We start from the raw sequence: 17,930 nt of genomic DNA on the forward strand, positions 1-17,930 counted from the left end.
GAGAATTGGTGATTATGACTGTCAGAGATGCCCTTATAGCTTTCACATGCTAAAGGTTATTATTTTAGTGCTATGTCATGTTTACGGTTATCAGCCATTGCTATTTATCAGGAAGAAGAGGTCATTACACAGTTCAGCTTATTTTAATGCTCCTAATGCATTTCTCAATTTCACATTTTTGGAATTAAACTCTATCAAGATTGGGTCATTAAAAGCTTATTCACTCAGTATCATTAACTCACAGTGCTACTGCTTTTCTTCCTCTTATTCATTAATGTCGTGGAGAAGGGCTTGTGTATGGATTTCTCCGTCTGCCTAACAGCCAGAGGAGCATTCCCTGACTGGAGAAAGAGCTCTGTTCTGCAGAGCCTGAGTGTGAGGCATCTTTCGAGGCCTTTCCCAGTAAATGAACACAGCAGCTTCCACTGACTGACAGTCTGTAAGGGGCAGCTTTCCCTGAAGATAAATTGCCATCACTTCAGTGATAAAGCTATCTGCAGATTTATTCATCTTTGTCAAATGTATTACAGTTTAATATTTTTTTCTGCTTGCGTTCTGTTTTTTAAATTAATAAACTAAAGAATGAGGTATCTGAATTCTGTGATGCAGTGGAGGGTTGTAATATACTGAATCTCTTTCTCTAGGCTATTGGAACACCTTTTAGCATTACCATTGTGCTAAAAAGAAAAAGGTAGAAAGCAAAACTTTAAAAGAAGGCACCTTTAGTTCAGGTTGTTCTAAAAATGCACATCTTGATTTACCATAGCAAAATAAAAAAACTGAAATATTTCCATCTAGGTTACTGAAATGTTTATGATTTAATTAGATAAAACAAATTTAATTCAACTTTCTTACATCCTGTTTGGAAGGTACACAACAGTTTTTAGCAGAAGTGGCAAGTAACAAAAGATACCACACCGCTGTATGCTTTTGTTCTGTCTAGGTGTGCTTGTTGACAGACCCACTCTTAGATGTATGTAAATACATGGATATTTTTGTTCAGTTTCCATAAATAAAGTGCTGACACCGTGCTCTCCCTTCCTGATGGCTGCACAGGGTGATACACCTCGAGCTGTTTCAGGTCATTCCTCTTTCTCTCTCTTCCCATCTATTCCCACTGCTGTTCCTTTCCCCCAGCCAGCTTTTCTCTCTGTGCCGTGGCAGTGCCTCTCCCAAAGCTGCACTCCAGGTCTCTGCCACGTGTGTGATTCCAGCAGGTGTTTCTGTTGCCTTGGTGAGAGCAGGTACCAGAGAGACTCTGTCTTTGACTTGGGGTTGAGAAGGGCAGAGATCTACAGGCCCCCCCAAGTCCTTTTGGGGGGCTCTTGGCCCAGCTGTGTGCACAGAGAGCTGGCTCCAATTCTTTGTTTCTTTTTCTGGGCCGGTGAAAAGTCACAATGCTGTATCCCTGTGACCATTTCTGGAAGACAAGGCCTGGGCTGCCCCATCTCCAGGTGTTTCCCTGCACCACCACAGGGGTGCTGAGGTGCTGCGAGCCCTGGGTTCACTCAGTGGGTACCTGGGGCTGCTGAGCTGCAGGAACCACAGCTCCAGCTCCCACTGCTGAGCCCAAAGAGCCAGCAGAGGGCTGTTCCCTCTGCTTTTCCCAGCACCAAGGCACGTGGTTCCTCTGCTGTGACCTCTCTGTTCCCTTACAAGAACGCTGACATCAAGAACAACCATCTCTCTTCTGGTGGCTCTGACGGGCTGCTGGATGTGTGTCTGACACTCACCCTGCTGCCACTGAGGCCTGATTCCCTTCAGAGGCTGTCAGAGAGGCTGGAAGCTTCAGGATGGAGATTTCAGCACAGACAGATGAGCATTTCATAGGAAAGACTTTTGCAGCGGGACAGAACTGTTACCCAGACCAGGTCCTCACACACAGTGACCAAGTGTCCAAGACGTGAGTGACAACACTGACACCCTTCACTGTAGCAATGCTGAAAGTGGTACATGGGAATGACCAGCGTTTGGAAAGGGTGCCTGGAAACCAGACCTAGGTGTTGGGAATCCAATTCCCATGGATCATAACCACCCTGAAAGCTGGGCTGTGCCTTGCTGTTGGATTACAGATCGTGCTCCGTATCCCGAAGGCCATTATCTGGTGCTGAGGATGTTCTGAGATGGACCCATTTAGCTCAGACACTGAGGAAAGATGCCAGACCTTCTGCATAACCAGATGGTGTCCTAAGTTCCTGTTGGGTGTGTTCCTCTGGGCTGAAGGACTGGCTGCTGCCAGTTCCTCTCCTTCTGAGATTTGCTTAGGGCAAGACAGAACAGAGGTATCACCATTGAGGGGGTGTTTAGACCAACAGGATCCCTCTGGCACCTCAACACGGAGTCTAAACATATAATATTCACACAGGAAACATTTTGGAATAGAGCACACACTTCAAGTCTTGGGATGGATGCTGGGGAACTCTCCTTGCTAAAGTATGTCTGCTCTTCATTGTCAAAATAACGGGCTATAAAAGACGTGCTTGTAATAAATCTCACCAGTCTGAACTGATGTCAAGAGCTGGAGAGAGAAATTCCACGTGATGTAAATGGAATCCCAGCTCAGATAAAAATAGCACTAAACCTGCAGGTTTCTGTGGTTGAGTAATCTGCTCCCTCTTTCTGTGTGTGTTTACAGAGGGATGCACGTGGCTGATGGTTGCTAAACGCTGTCCTCAGCACGTGCTGCCCTGGAGAGGTGTTACCATTTTCTACAAGGGAGTACCCCTGTGTGTCACCCTTCTCTGACCAGGGCTGCAGCCCAAAGAGCCCATCGTTGTGCTGCTGTTTGCAGTGGCACAGATACGTGCACAGCCCATAACAATTTACATGCTCAGGGTTATAAATTTGTGTGGTTTGGGGTGGACAAATCGTCACGCTCTAGTTAGAACTGAATCTAGCCATGCCATTCCAGCCATGCTTCCTCCAACCTCCACAGAGGAAAAGCAATGTAAATTGAATTAAAAAAGGATCTCTCTGCTTTCATATGATGGGAATTACAAGGCTTAATTGCTTTAAATGCTTCCTTTTTGTTAGTAGCAGACATCCGGAGTACTTTGACAGCTCTCTGATGATGCTTGCTGAATACGTGTCTGAAGGGATCATAATAACAATCTTGTAGGGCAGCAGAAGTCCACCTTGAAGGAAGGAAAAAAATAAAAAATGCCTGTGTTCTGAATCTCACAAGGAAAACCTTATTAATGTCAAACCTTGAACTGCAGCAAATATCAGTGCTGATGCAACCCAATTATGCTTTAGAAACCGAAACTGAACACAAAGCCCAGGGGGTTGAGGGTAAGAGCATCTCGCTTAACAAGTTAGATCTGCATTTTCCCCTGATGAATGAGAAATCCACAATTCCTGTTTCTTTCCATGGTTACAGAAATCCAGAGCAAGCGTCAGGAAAGAAAGAGAAGAAGCACAGCCAATCCAGCCTACAGTGGACTCTTGGAAACAGAGGTACTTTATCATTCACTTTTTTTGCCACAGTTCTGTTTCATGTCAGTGAAAGGTCTAAGTGCTTCTTATTGCAAAAATATATATGAATGCAGAACCACACAGTCACTTGTAAAGACTTACTGATGTGGAAAAGAAAGAAAAGATCTCAGTAGCTAAGCAACAGGTTTTCACCCCAACAACATCACTTGCTTCAAACTAGAATTCATCTTAGTTTTAATAAAGGCCAAAAGGACTAAATGAATGTGGGACCTGATTACTCTTTCACCCACGCAGGCAATCCCTTTAGGTCAGAACTGAAGAACAGAAGCTCTGCATTATGTTCAAACTTGCATTGCTATTTCTCTTTTCCTATGTGCCAAATAATAAATGAAGAACTTCACTTTTTTTATTAGTGGAATTCATAAAAGGGATGTGTTGGTTTAAGAATCAGTGTGCTCTGCAGGGGGTTTAGAAGCCTGCATAATAAATATAATAATGCATAATTAAAAATAAAAATGCTCTGGATAATATCTGTTGTCTGTTACACTTATAGTAACATCGGAATTTGGTCCTGCATGATATTGGATTGCAAACCTGGTGTAAAAGCAGCATATAAATAGGCTTAACTTTTTCTGAAAATTTTCTTTGTTTCTGAACTGACTTATATACATTTATTCAGCTAATTAAAATTTCACTCTTAAAATTTCAGCACAGTTTGGGGTTGCTGTTTGAACTTCCTGCTGAAATGAAATTCAGTTGCAACCATTTAAGCAGAATTTCTCTGTGTTCTGAGTTCTCAAAGCCTAAAGAAAGCGATTTTCCTTTGTTTAGGTACAAGCCATGCAGTGTTTTTGGTTTGCCAACAGTTCAGATTTCTGCCTTTGTTGGCAGACAGCAGACAGATGAGACCAAGAAGAAACCCACCTCTGTAGTCGAGCTGCTTAGTCACCTTTTTTTGAAAGTATTGGAGGTTTTTATACTCCAGAACAGCACTTGAATTCTTCAGAACTCAACTCTTCTCTTCAGTGCCAATACTGACGTCCACACACCCAGTATTTAACACAGGAGGAACTCAGCCTTGCTAGCATTAAATTTGAAGTGCCTTAGACCTTTTTGTCTTGATAAAATTTTGAAAATACTTGCATCAGAGTTTTGTGGCAAATGGGTGTTTGTGAGAAACTCAGTTATCTTGGGGCAGAGGTGGAAGAGAAGATGGAGCAGGTCTGCTGCACCTCTGGTTCATCCTTCTCATGGTATCTGCTCTCAAAAGCATGTCCTGAAGTGAAGGATGGGGTGGAGGAAGGAATGTCTGTGGAGGAGTCCTGTGGCTGATCAGCTGTGTCCTCATTAGGAACTGTCATTAAGGACTGACCATGGGGAATGCCATCCCAGTACAATGGAGGCAGATGGTTTTTCTCTGATCAATTAGCTGCTCAGATTGATTTGCTAATCAGTGAGTTGAGGTATTTGTGGCATTCCAGGCATTTTGGCGCAGTTTAATTTAGTCTTCTGAATGATCTTTAATTCATGATTGTTTAAATTGGAATTGCATATAAATTAGACTTTTTATTTGCCAACGCCCCTCAGAACGGCAGGAGCTCAGCATCTGCACTGGTGCTGATTTCCTTGCTTGCAAAAATGGGATCATGCTCTTATGCCTTCACTTGAATGTTGTGTTTCTTCTTTTCAAAGTTTTGTTCCTAAAAAAAAAATGAGATACCATTCTATTTCCCTACCCTCAGTAACCTTTTTTTATTTTTACATAGGAAAGGGTAAAGTTTCAGGCTTGTTAATTTTTTTTTGAGAAAGAAACATCTATTCAAAATTCATTTAACAGACTGGCAGGCACTCATTTAGAAGAGAACCGTTTACTCACTCCAGAATAAACCATTTGTTAGCAAAACCCCTCTAATTTTCCTCCAAGCAGAATCTAACAATGTCTAATGGAGGGAAGTGGTGCTGTTCCCAGTCCTGCTGTACAAGTATTGGATGGCTCAGAGAGACACTCAGGGCTTGCACAGACTGCTGATGAAGGCTGCTTTGCTCTAGAGCAGCATCTGATGGGTTAAACATCTCACCAGGTTTGCAGTGGCCTGTGTTTGTAACTTTGGTGACCTCAGCAGGTTGAAATCACTGTCAGCTCCTCCAGGTCGTGCATGTTCACTCCTGAAAGGGAAATGTTCTGCTTACAAGCACTGCTTGCAAACTCAGTGTGTTCCCCTGAACTGCAGGCAGGTGTCACAAAGGTAAAGGTGGTTTGCCTGCAGGTGGGAGGTCCATCACCATTTCTGTGCATTCAAATAAAGATGTCATGTCACAACAACAGTTTATTACGCCGTTTTCCCCCTCATGGATATCCTGAAACCCCCTCAATAACATTTGCAATTCGAATTTCTCATTTAATGCACATCCAACTGCTCCGTGAAGAACTTGCTGGGAAGGTGAATCGTGCAGCTGTTTGTTTGACTGTCCCCTTGGCCAATCCAAGCAGCTTTTGGAGAGCTGGTTGGGTGTGAGGGAAGCCCGTGGAGATGGTTAATGTGAAATGTGAGGGGCAAGGAGAGCCCTTTGCAGTGACACTGTGGTTGGTTTCTCTCCCCCTGCAGCGGAAACGCCTCGCGTCGAATTATTTGAATAACCCCTTGTTCCTCTCGACAAGAGGTAAGCACATTTTAAATGGATATACTGCTATTCTAATGACATGTTAAATATTTATTAGTAGGGTTTCATCTGACTTACTGCCAGGATACCAGAGGGCATTACTTTGTGTAAGGTCCCTGCACTTTTTAGTGTGGACGGAAAATAGATGGTTTTCCTGCAGAAACAATTGAAGGATAAGGCTGAAGGTCACAGTCGTGTAGAAATGGATCCAAAGTCTCTGCAATCAGAGGAAAATCTGATCTCTGGTGGTGTAAGAACCACGTGGTGAGAGAACTGATTGAAGAAGGCAGTGTTGCCAACGCCAAGTCCTTAAAAATATATCTTGAAAAATTGGGGTGTAAAAAATAATTACTATTTTTGGCTTTTCATTTGCCTCTTTTCACCAGCTTTAAGGAACTCCTGTCCACCCTCAAGGGCTAGAAATTTCCCATATCTTTTGCTTTAAAAACAGTGACAGAAACCCCCATGGTTTTTCTGATTCCAAGAGCTGGAGCTGGTAAATCCAGATTTGATGACCTTGAAGATTCCTTCCAATCTTGCATTTATAAGAACTTCAGACTCTGAAAATGTCACTGTAGAAACCTCGAGAATTAACAACTCAGGGGAGCCATTTGGGGATGCTGCTGATGAGCTGGTGGGAAGAAGCCCATCCCAGGAAAAACGTGCAGCACAGAGGAGGCAAAGAGTTGGGAGATGAAACTCAGAGAACATTGGGCACAGTTTAACTCTTCAGGCAAGGCCATGTAGTATTTTAAGGAAACAAAAAGAAGCCTGAGTTGAGGAGAGGAGAGTTTCAGCAGAGGAGAGGAAGCCAGTAAAGAAATGTGATTCTGCCCTTGCCCTTGTTTTGCCTTTATAACTCACTCTACCGTGGTGCATTGGAGGGAAGGGAAGGCAGATGTTTTTCTAAGTGAAATATTATTTCAGTATTAGGAGCATTTACAGGGGTAATTACAATTAAGACATGAAGTTTTGGCAGTTTTTCAGTGTTTTGCTTGACATCCCTGTCAGGTGTCACGTTTTGTGCTTGAGGTTCACCTCTGTGGCCCTGCCTTGAATTCCTGCACCGCAGGAGCCCTGGCTGAAATGCAGCAGTGCTTCTCCCTCCCTTCAAAACTTCCCCTGCCAGATGCAGGCACTTGCCCTACTTACCATATGCCTCTAATGTGTGGGGTCTCAGAGGACAGGAGAGGTTGTTGCACAGTAAACAGCTCTGATGACATCCCTCTTAGCAGGAGCCCAGGCTCGTGTGAGCCCCACTGGAAAGAACATTATTCCTGGCTTAGTTTTATCTTCAAAATTAAAATTGTAATTTATTATTTGTCTTATCATAGCACTTGTTTTACCCATGTAAACACATGTGAAAAGCCAGGAGAGGATGGTAATGTTGGCAAGCCGTGCTGGAGCCCCTGGGTGGGTTTTATTTAGGTTGAGGTTTGAAATCTCTGACCTTCTTTCCACCATATGATTCCCATTTTATTTGCAAGGAAGTAGACAAGTGTCAGAGCTCCAGTGATGCAGCTGTCTCGGAGCTGCCTGGAAATCAGCACTCTCTCTCCTTAATTGTTAATTCCTCTTTGTAGTCCTGTATCTTTGGTTTTTTCCAGGATGCAGAATCTCTGCTGGGATTCTGCATATTCTGAGAGTTTTAAGCTGCACTTCTTTATAGCAGAATTCCCCATGTCTGCAGGGTGTTTTCAGCCATATGCACCCTTCTGGATGCTGTGCAAGCTCTGAACTGCAGGCAGATGCTGTCCCAGACAGTTCTCCACCTTCAGTGCAGAGATGGCTGCCCCTTCTCTTATAAACTGCTTCTTCTTTAAAAATATTGCCTTCTGTTTAATTTTTCATCAACTCGAAGGCAGAAGTGGATGTATTTTAAAAAGTTTAAAACTTTGTAGCAAAAGTGAGCTGGAAAGACAGATAAACAAACCAGGAAAAAATCCCCATGACGTCCAGGAAACAACTGTCATTTCTGGAAATGCAGAAGGAGGAACAATTCTTGTAAATTTTGATCAAAACGTCAATTAATCAGGATTCATTTGTCTGAAAACGTCTTACCTGAAATGAGGTCGTGTCCCCTGACATGTATCATTTGTAGAAAAGACTCTTCAATTATCAAGCCTCTGTTTATCTGAATAACATTTATATCCCCCGAGTAATCGTGGTGTCATATCGTGGTGGCCCTCTGTGTGTGTATTTGGGGATATGAAGTGACATCTACAGATTTTATTGGTCTCTGATTGTTTATGGAACTCTTTGCCAAAGTATTCTACAATTCTTGGGGAAAGCAGAGAAATTTATGGAAGAAAAAAAAAGTCTATCAAAGGCTGTTAAAGACAAAACATGAAGATGACTCCCAGGTATGAGGGATCACACTGGGGCAGCTGTATTCCCATTGGGATCAGAGAGGGAGCTGAAGAAGGACAGAAGGAGGGAAATATCAGTTTGGTTTCTTCTCTTTAGTCCAAAGAAAGGCCTCTCCATCAGGTGTTTGTCACTGGGACACTGTGCAGTGTGCACCAGCCTCGTGCAAGGACCCGAGGGAATGGCTGGAGCTGTGTCAGGGCAGGCTCAGGTTGGATCTCAGGGAAAGGTTCTTCTCCCAGAGGGTGGTTGGCACTGCCCAGGCTCCCCAGGGCAGTGGGCACAGCCCCAAGGCTGCCAGAGCTCCAGGAGGGTTTGGACAACACTGAGGGACAGGGTGGGATTGTTGGGGTGTCCTGGGCAGGGGTTGGAGTTGGGCTGGATGATCCTTCCAGCTCAGGATATTCTATGAATCCATGATTCTGTGAAATTAGTGGCAAAAATCACAACCTGCTGGGTGGTTTCCACAGAGCTGTTCACGCCTTCCAGCTTTTTTTATTTTTGGACTGAAGTGTGATGAATCCCACCAATATTTTTTTTATGAAAGGCTTGGCCTGGTTTTAGTGGGCTCTGATGGTTGGTGCTCTTATCAGGCTGTGAGTGCAATCACTACAGACTCGGTTCATCAAAAGGTCACTGGCCTTTTGGGGGGGAGTATTTTGATGAGGAAGAGCTGATGATGCCATCAGGCTCACCCCCCAGTTTTGGACCATTTTGGCCATGAATCAGCTGAACATTTAAACATGTGTTTAATGGTAAGTGAGAGGCACCCATTTCATACTCCTGTTAAGTGCCTTGCTGGTTCAGGGCCACACTGCTCATGCCCCAGCAGGCTCAGGTCCCTAAGGAACACTTTTTGACTGCTGTGGAGAAGAGCTCTGGGTGAAAATGTCTGAAAATTTGAAATAGCACGTGCTCATCAGGCTGTGACCCTTTAGCACCAGAACCTCTGGGCGTGGGATTCCTGCAATGCACAGTTTTAAATCTCAAATGCTAATTCCACTGCTTGCTGCTGCGTTCTTTCCTGCCCATGTGAGTTTTGGCAATGTCCTGGTTTCCTGTGTCACAGCCCGACTAAAATTGCTCCCCTAGCTGAGAACCAGCAGTCACTCCAGCAATGTATTTGCCACTAATCTGTTCTCTGCCCTTCTTTTGTATGCTAGCAAATGAGGATCCATTCTGGAAGGTATGTGCAGTCAAGTTTGTGTATTAGCAGTGTCTTCCCCATCACTGTGTAATTCAGTGCTTGCTTCTGATTATTGTAGGTGCTACCAAGGTACCAAATTTCGGCATCCTCGTGTCCCACTTAACTAAATATTTGATCCCCTAAGCTAGAATTTCAGAGGTGAACTCTTTCATATGCAAGGCTTGAGTTTAATCCTTTTGTAGAAGCCACTGATTGAGAAATTGCTAGCCCAGATTTGTGGGTTTAATGAAAATTTTAAGAAAAATGAGTAACTGTTCTAGTTTCTAGAGATTAAATCTCTTTACCTGGAGGTTAAAATTAAGATTTTCGGAGTTTTTAAAGAGTAGTATTTTGGAGAGTGATTTTTTTTTTATAGGACTGAGTTAGAATTTAAGATGTAAGCCTGACTAAAACCATCATGAAACATAATTAATATTCCTAAAAATGAAAATATGCTTTTGGAATTAACAAACATATAAAATTATTATTCTCCTTCCTGGAAAACCAGTAGGAAATTTAGGGTTTTTCACAATGCCTGAAAAGACATGAGAGTTTCAAAATCAGTATCTCCTTTATTAAAATGCACTTAATTATACAAAGAGTAATTAACGTTGCCACCAGATTAGCATAGCAATTTACTACATGACACCGTAACTTTGTTGATGAGTCTTAGTTCGTTTTATGTATTGCTTCAGACAAAGCACTAATCAGTCTTGTTGGAGAAAGGTTGTCAGAGCAAGTCTGAGCAGAGAACAATTAGTGCCAGGGAGAAGAGAGGAGGCTCCGGAGGAGTTCCCGAGGAGGGTACAGAGCCCAAGGCTGTGCTCTCCCCAGCTGCTCCTTGGGGCAGTGGGCATGACACATGGAACTGGGCCTTCTCCCCAAGAAAAGAACCCTTTTCTTGCTTGTTCCCTTCCGCTTTGGAGTCGAAGGACGAGTGATCCCCAGGTTAACTTTGTCCTGTGCTTCAGAAGAGAGACACAGAGATACACGTGTGGGAGTGACACACTGGCAAAAAAGAAGTGCAATAATTCCCGTGTCATGAACTGGCTACATTAGTCAGCTGCCCTCCTGTGTTTGATTAGTTGGGTTTTATGTTTCTCTTTCAATTTATGGAACTTGTTTCTGGCTCTTTGGTTTGTTTGTGTTTGTTGTTATCATACATTATTTCTCTCTCCTGCAGAGGTCAGGGTCCCTTTGACGATTAGTTTCTGTGTTTGCAGCCTGTCTGCTGCAGTAGAGGCTTGGTGTGCTGTACAGAGAGAAATTCTCAAGGGCTGAGCTCACCCAAACCACCCTTCTTCTCTTGCAGAGTGAGATCCACCACGATGAGCACTGCACTGCTTGCAAGCGTGGAGTTAACTTGCAGCCCTGTGGCACATGTCCCAGAGCATATCACCTCAACTGCTTGGACCCACCCCTCAAAACTGCCCCCAAGGGGGTCTGGGTCTGCCCAAAGTGCCAACAGAAGGTGAGATACATGGAGTGTGGCATGCCAAGGAGGGAAAACGGGACAAACCTCCAATTTGTCAACCACTAAACTGATCTAACCCATGGTCCCAGCTTAGGGGACTGCATTAGCTGCAGAAGTACTGAGAGGCTTTTAGTATAGCTTGAAGGATTTATTTCTGGTATTTTCATCGTCCTAGACTTAGTTTGCCTGTAATCACATCTGCTAAGAATTGTCCTTTTAAAATGTCCCTTCGATTCCTTTGGCTTTACAATTTTTTGTAAACACCACCAGCATTGCCTGACAAGGACTGTAAACCTTGGAGAGGAGGGAGGCATTGTCAGGAGTTCACCAGTGGGTCTGAAAGCTGTGAGGAGAACACTTCCTTTCCTTTAAATCATGTTACTTACACACAGCTGTCGATCACAGTCATGGCAGAAGTGCTGGTCTGTCTAGTTGCTGTGAATAATGCTGATTGCACGAGCAAGAAAACAATTACTGAAACACCCCAGTGTCACTAAAGTGTAGATTCTGTGCCTCAGAGTTCTTTATGTTCAGCTTTGAGATCACTGTCATGTTCTGAGACAAGGACCCAAGATCTGGTCCTGCAGAGCTGCAAGGCTGGAGGAAGAGAAATGTTAACGTGTGTCTTTGTGGAGTCCTAAATTTTTACTGTTTCCTGGGCTTATAGGTGTTAAAGAAAGATGACAACGTGCCATGGACTGGAACTCTGGCTATTGTTCACTCCTATGTTACTCATAAAACAGGTAGGGATTAATGCAGATGCTGACAAGGGATTCCCTGCCATTTGAGTCCCTCTCAGCAGTAGTATTAAAGTAGTGCTGCAACGCTGCCAGGTCTGATGGTGGCAGTGAGCAAAGGGCCATAAGGGGCTGGGAACAGAAAGCCACTTTCTCTCCCTTTCCCCTTGATCTGCTCCTTGCCATCTTCCCTCTGAAAGGAAGCTGAGATGGAACTGTCAGGACCTTCAGTCTCTGGGGGAGACTGTCATCAAAGTGGTGCCTTCCTGAGAACAGGGCTGAAAATGGGATTTCGAGGCAGAATTGTAGTGCAGGAGGCAGAGAGGCACAGTCAGGCTAAGCAGAGCCATGTAATTGGGTATGTAGCACAGTGTCTCAGGCACTACAGCAACACCAGCTTCCAATTTTTTCAGTACTGTTGGGTATGGCAGTCATTAGTCTCATTGCTGTGTGACACCTGTGCATTGATCATTACTCTTTCAGTTCCCTGTTGCTCTCTTACAATGGGCTGTTTGGGGCATAAGATCATATCCTAAGGAGCTTTGGCACTGTTTCAGTTGTGCTTTCCAGCAGGGTCACAAAGCACTGCCATTACAGGTGGCTGACCTGTTCTTAAACACCATCCGCCTCTTTCTGGGAGACACGTGGTCTAAGGATGAATTTTAACTAATCTCAAAGATGGACTGGAGCTTTTGGGTTGTCCTGTGCACTAACCATGGGCACAGCTGCACAGCCCTGCTGTCTGTCCTTTCCTTACCCTCTGCATCCTTAATCTCATTGTTCCACAGTCAAAGAAGAAGAGAAGAGAAAGTTATTAAAGAGAAGCAGTGAGCTGAAGAGTGAGCACAGGCAGTTAGAAGAAAAAGATCGACTTCTCAACAATGCAGTGAAGGTAGGACACCTGACTGGGGACACAGAGTCTCCTGCTGAGATGTTTATAAGCATTTGTGCCTGAAAAACTGGTGGTTTGTGGCTAGAAAATGATTTTTGCTCCCAAGCTGCAGAGTTTCAAGTGTGACTGTGTTTCTCTCAGAGGAAATACATGTGGATTTCCTTTAGGCACAAAAGCCAACTGCTCTGGCAGGCTGAGGAGGAGAAATCACTTGAGTTCCTGTGGCAAATACACACTCAAACCCCCACCCCCACCCCCAGATAGCAGGGGCTGCCTTCCTTGTAATGCCATAGATAGCTCTGTGACTTCTAGGCACTTCCATTCTCCAGGGGAAAAGTTTAGCCACAAGCATCTCCTCTGGGGGTAGCTGCTTGTCCATTAGCTCAAAACTCTTGAGGTGAAGTAGAAATAACCATCTTTATTTGCCTCAGGAGCTGAATGTTGTAGCACCTCTCCCTGACTGAAAATGGGTTCAATAATTTTCATCATTCAAACTAATTTCAAAGCTAAATGTTGGTTTGAGGTGTCTCTCACAAATATTGTGCTATGAGGACCACTCTCTAGCTAAAAGGGCTGAATTCAAAGCCATAATTCCTATCCTTCATGGCTGAAGGAACTGATTTGGGGCTACCTGACTCTTAGTTGGCATGGCAGTCTCAATAAATATTTGACACTTCCTTACCCTGGAAAAATCAAAGTGGCAGCTGCAGGAGTAACAGGTCACTGCTTGTTTTACCAGTGCAGTTATCCAGAGGGGGCATGTTAAAATATTTATCACATTTAAAACAGAGTGGAAGGAAAAGCAATAACTTATTAAAAGACATCACAGTGGGGAATATTCCCTGTAAGTGTGTTCAGGCACCATGAGCACTAATGGAAACACATGTGTATGAAGTAGGTAGAAGAGGTCAGTGGGATGAGGAGTTTGGAAAAAGAAAAGCAGTCAGTTCTCAGGTGTGTATCTAAATCAGTAAGATTTCTACCTAAGCAGAATGGGGTTCTTTCAGTGGGCAGCACTATTTTATTTAAATGGTAATATCAACCAATGATTAAATTTACTGGAAAGGTATCCACTTGAAAGGGAAAAGCACTTAAAGGTGTTTCAGCACAGAGCAATTTCATTCTGACATTTTAACAGAGATTTACGTTAAAAAAGAACCCTCTCATGCACACCACAGGTGCAATGGTGTTATTTGGTAAAATCAGACCATGCTTTAGCCTTCACCTGAGATTTCATCTCTCTAAACCAACTCGGAGCAGCTCCACACAGCTGCTTTCCAAACAAGTTGACTCTCAAGTGAGCATTTCCCAGTTCCCCAGGACTGGAGAATCCCTGCCCTGGGCAGTCTGGACCACGGCCAGACAGGAGCAGTCTGCAGACAAGTAGCCAGTTTTGCCAGACCCCTGGGCCCACTGGGAGAGAGAAAACAGGAGGTTTCAGATAGCAGAGGCCACTGGACCATTCCATGCAGCAGACAGGCTCAGGGTTTGGGTCTCTCACCTGGTCCCTCACAGAAGAATGTGATGTTGGCTGCAGCAGTCTGTGGTTTGGGAGGGAAAGGGGAATTGCTGATTCTCCTTATCTCTTCTTGGAGAAGCGGGAGATTTGGGATGCCTTTGTTTGGCCCCTGCTCTCGTGCCAATTTGCATGGAGGTTTGTATGAAACGTTCCAGGTGGTCACAGGGTGCAGTTTGGCCACCCCACAGGACAAGGGCTTTCTGGGTGTAACAGCTGTATCTCACAGCAAAGTTTTCTGCCACAAAAACATCAACATGTAGTGAGAGAAATATTAACATTTAGTGAGATCAGTGCATCTTCACAGTACTCACTCCCTGGAGCGTGTGGCACGTACAAAATGCATCGTGGTGAGTTTGACCCCTCAGTGCCTTTTGGTGAGGTTGAGAGACCCCACTGGTGCCTTTGGTGCTTTCCAGTGGCACAGCTATTGCACTCCCATAGCAGCCACCCCTGTGCAGTGAGTGCAGAAGGTGCTTGTGCCAGGCTGGCCACGGGATGAGCTTGGAAATGTCCTCTAAATGCATTTGGACCGGGGAGAATACTGTTCCCTCAGACAGCTGCTGCAGTGTGTGCAGCACTGGTGATTACTCCATTTGTTAAGCTGGGGGTTTGCTATCCCCAAAGGAGAATATACTTCATTTGAGCAGGACGTGCACTCGAGGCACAAAAGGATGTTTGGTGGAGATGTTTGACACCAGTTTGAATGTGCTCTCAGCCTTTCCTTCTCTTCATTTGACAGAAATGCTTAGAGCTAAAAACCAGCCTGTTGGCCCAGCAGAAAGGGACTCAGTCATCACTGGAACGTCTCAAAACCCTCATTAGACTGATACAAAGCGAGCAGATGATTCAGGTTACCATGACGACCACCACCACCTCCTCCCTGCTGTCGGTGCCCTGGATGAAGCCCTCCCCTGGCCCCGCTGCCATGCACAAAGCCCTGCAGCCCTCGCAGGGCAGCAACTGAGGCGCGGCCCGGGGCAGCGGGGACTTTCTGCAGGAGCGGAGCAGAGCGAGCTCCCCGGGACCGCGGGAGGGGAGGGCGAGCCTTGCAGCCCAGCCAGCCCCGTGTGCCGGGGGCTGCGGCGGCGGGTTCCCCACGGAGCGGGTCTGCTGCGGGCTTTGTGTCTGCCAGCACCTTCCGTGCTTGCGAGATTTTGTTTTGTTCTGTTGGCCTTAAACTGTCTTTACGCCCGAGGAGAGGGATGGTGGGGGGCAGGCAGTGATGGTGGGGGGCAGGCAGGCTCTCCGTCCTGCTTTGAGGGGGGACTTGTCGATGCACAGAGTTAGTGAGGTAGTGGGGAAGTAGTGGGGCTGAAAGCTGTGGTGGGAGGGGAATTGGGATCCCCGAGGTAACCGGGAACTGAACTACTTAGGACTTGACACGGATTGTTTTCAGAGGAACAAAGTTGGCCCCGTGGGTTCGGGGCCGCCGTGGACACTCACAGAGCCTTCGAAACAAAAAGATCCTTTTTTTCAGTATTATTAGAGTTGAGAATTGCAGATATTTAAATAAAGAAACTGTATGAAGTTAGCGTTTCTAGTAAAATATTGAAGTATTTTCATGCTGATGCTTCTGTATATGCGTTCCGAAGTATTTAAAGAAGTATGACTGTAAAACTCCTTACTTTTTTGCAGGTCCTTTTTACTTATTTTGCTATCAGTGTATTTTTCTCATGGAGTTTTTGTGCAAGACTTAGCATAAACCATGATAGTGGATATCTTTGGCAGGTTGGGTTTCATTTTTTAAAGAGGTTATTTTGGGGTTTCCTTTTTTTTTTTTTTTGGTTAATTTTTTTTGGTTAATTTATTTTTTTTAAAGGAAAAAAAAAGCAAATAATTATTCTGGGTTTTGTTTCTTGACAGTACAGATAATATGCCAAAAAGATAACTTTACATTTTTGTACTGCATTTTTATTGTTAAAAATACGTAGCGTGATTTTTTTTAATTTTTTTTTTTTTTTTACTTGTAGAAATATCTGCTGAAATGGTACAGGAAAAGAAAAAAAAACTGCCTCAAGGGGTTGTTTCTGGAACTGGATAATATCAAGAGTTCTGGGGGAGGGACAGGGCATGGAAAATTGAAAGGGGTGGGTTTTGTTTTGGTTTTTTTTGGAAACTTGATTCTTTTTTAATGTTTTGTTGGATTTTAGCATATTTGGGGAGCGTTTAGCGTTAGCCTGAGGAAACCCCAGTGCACCTGCTGGTTTCACTAGATAGTCTTCCTGATTCTGCAAGGGCCCTCCTGGCCCCCCCAGGCCACGGCCCCCCTTCCTGTGGCTGCCTGGGAAGGGAGTGATGGGCACCCCGGGTTTCCCAGAGCACCCCCGGGTGCCCCGTCCCTGCCCTCTCTGAGGTCTCGTCAATCAGCACAACAGCTACTTAAGGAAAGCCACCAGAGCACGACCCGAGGCTGGTCTCTCACATCAACATATCACACGGTGCCGAATACCTTCTTTTTTTTTTTTTTTTTGTTTGTTGTCGCTGTTTTTAATTTAAAAAAAATAAAAAAAAACCACGCGAGGGACTGGCTTTTTCCGTCGCCCATCACCAGGCAGCACGTGGTCCCTTCAACCATTTTCACAACTCCGGGAGAAACTGTGCAGTACTATACAAATCTATTTTAATACACAACACTCGGTTGAACAAGATTTTTATATTCTTTTATTGATGAACAAAGTGAACTAAGTAAAAAAAAAAGACACAATTGTTATACATTGGTTATTGTACGCCAATTATGCATTCTGACGTGGCTTGCAATGTAAATGTTTTCAGGTTTAATGAGTTTTCTTTTTCCTTCTCAGATGAATTTAAAAAAAAAAAAAAAAAAGGAAAAGCGTGGAAGGTTGAATATGTGAAGAATTTCTGAAGAACTGTCTTGGACTGTTAAAAGTAGTTATTTTGAAAAGGGGACTGTCCAGTGGATAGTGTGCATAGGAAAAAAAAGTGTTTGTCTTAAATATGCCAATGTAGTTTTACTTCTTTATGATGCATTAAACTTGACTGACAATTTAATGGCAGTGTTGTCGTGGTGGTATTGCCTCTGAGGGGACACAGCATGTCCTCCCCTGGCCACACTCTGGCTGAGGGGGGAAGAAATTTGTGTTGATTTCTCCACCATTCTCTTCAATTTTCATATTTAAACGATGCCAGAATAACTACAGTAATTTCTGCTTTCCTTCTTCTGGGAAAGTGAGCTCTTCCCTGAGGCCATGGTGTCTCCCAGGCAGGGCACCCTGTCCAGTCCCTTGGAATAATTGCAGATCTGCTGGCAGACCCCTGGCCTTTGGTTTCAGACCTGCACTTCCAGGTGCTCTTCAAAGTGTGCCGTGGCCCCATTTTGTAAAGTCATTTATAAATCACTTCTAGCTGCAGTAAAGAATTAGAGGGCCCTCACAGGAGCTGGTGGTTTTCTGGCCGCCGGAAGGGACGGAACTTCCCAATAAAATTCCCAAATGAAATCAATGTCACAGCTGCATAAAGCCTCCCCAGTGGTCAGTGCTCGTGCAGAGCAGAAGCAGGGTTGGTTGGGTTTGGGTTGGTTTTTTTCTGTCAGGGGTAGGGGATAAAGAAAAGGGTTTGGGTGGTTTTTTTATAGTCTGGGTATGTGTTGCCTTGTCTTCCCTTCCTGGCAGTGCCATCATTTAATTTTGGGCTGCAGT

The 17,930-nt window shown here is 44.4% G+C and overlaps 1 protein-coding gene across 2 annotated transcripts in view; it reads left to right on the forward strand.

Moving 5' to 3' along the window:
- The window catches only part of PHF21B (PHD finger protein 21B), a 144,332-nt gene extending 129,097 nt beyond the window's left edge, over positions 1-15,235 (forward strand). For both annotated transcript variants that reach the window (XM_029963973.1, XM_008919368.4), the window contains 7 exons: positions 3,380-3,456; positions 6,042-6,096; positions 9,627-9,649; positions 10,962-11,120; positions 11,791-11,866; positions 12,649-12,752; positions 15,011-15,235. In XM_029963973.1, the coding sequence (XP_029819833.1) occupies positions 3,380-3,456; positions 6,042-6,096; positions 9,627-9,649; positions 10,962-11,120; positions 11,791-11,866; positions 12,649-12,752; positions 15,011-15,235 (719 nt within the window). The remainder of the gene's footprint in view (positions 1-3,379; positions 3,457-6,041; positions 6,097-9,626; positions 9,650-10,961; positions 11,121-11,790; positions 11,867-12,648; positions 12,753-15,010) is intronic.
- Positions 15,236-17,930: the final 2,695 nt, after the last annotated feature.

This window comes from Manacus vitellinus, unplaced genomic scaffold (genome assembly GCF_001715985.3).
Source record: "Manacus vitellinus isolate BGI_N305 unplaced genomic scaffold, ASM171598v3 scaffold_66_pilon, whole genome shotgun sequence".
NCBI lineage: Eukaryota > Metazoa > Chordata > Aves > Passeriformes > Pipridae > Manacus > Manacus vitellinus.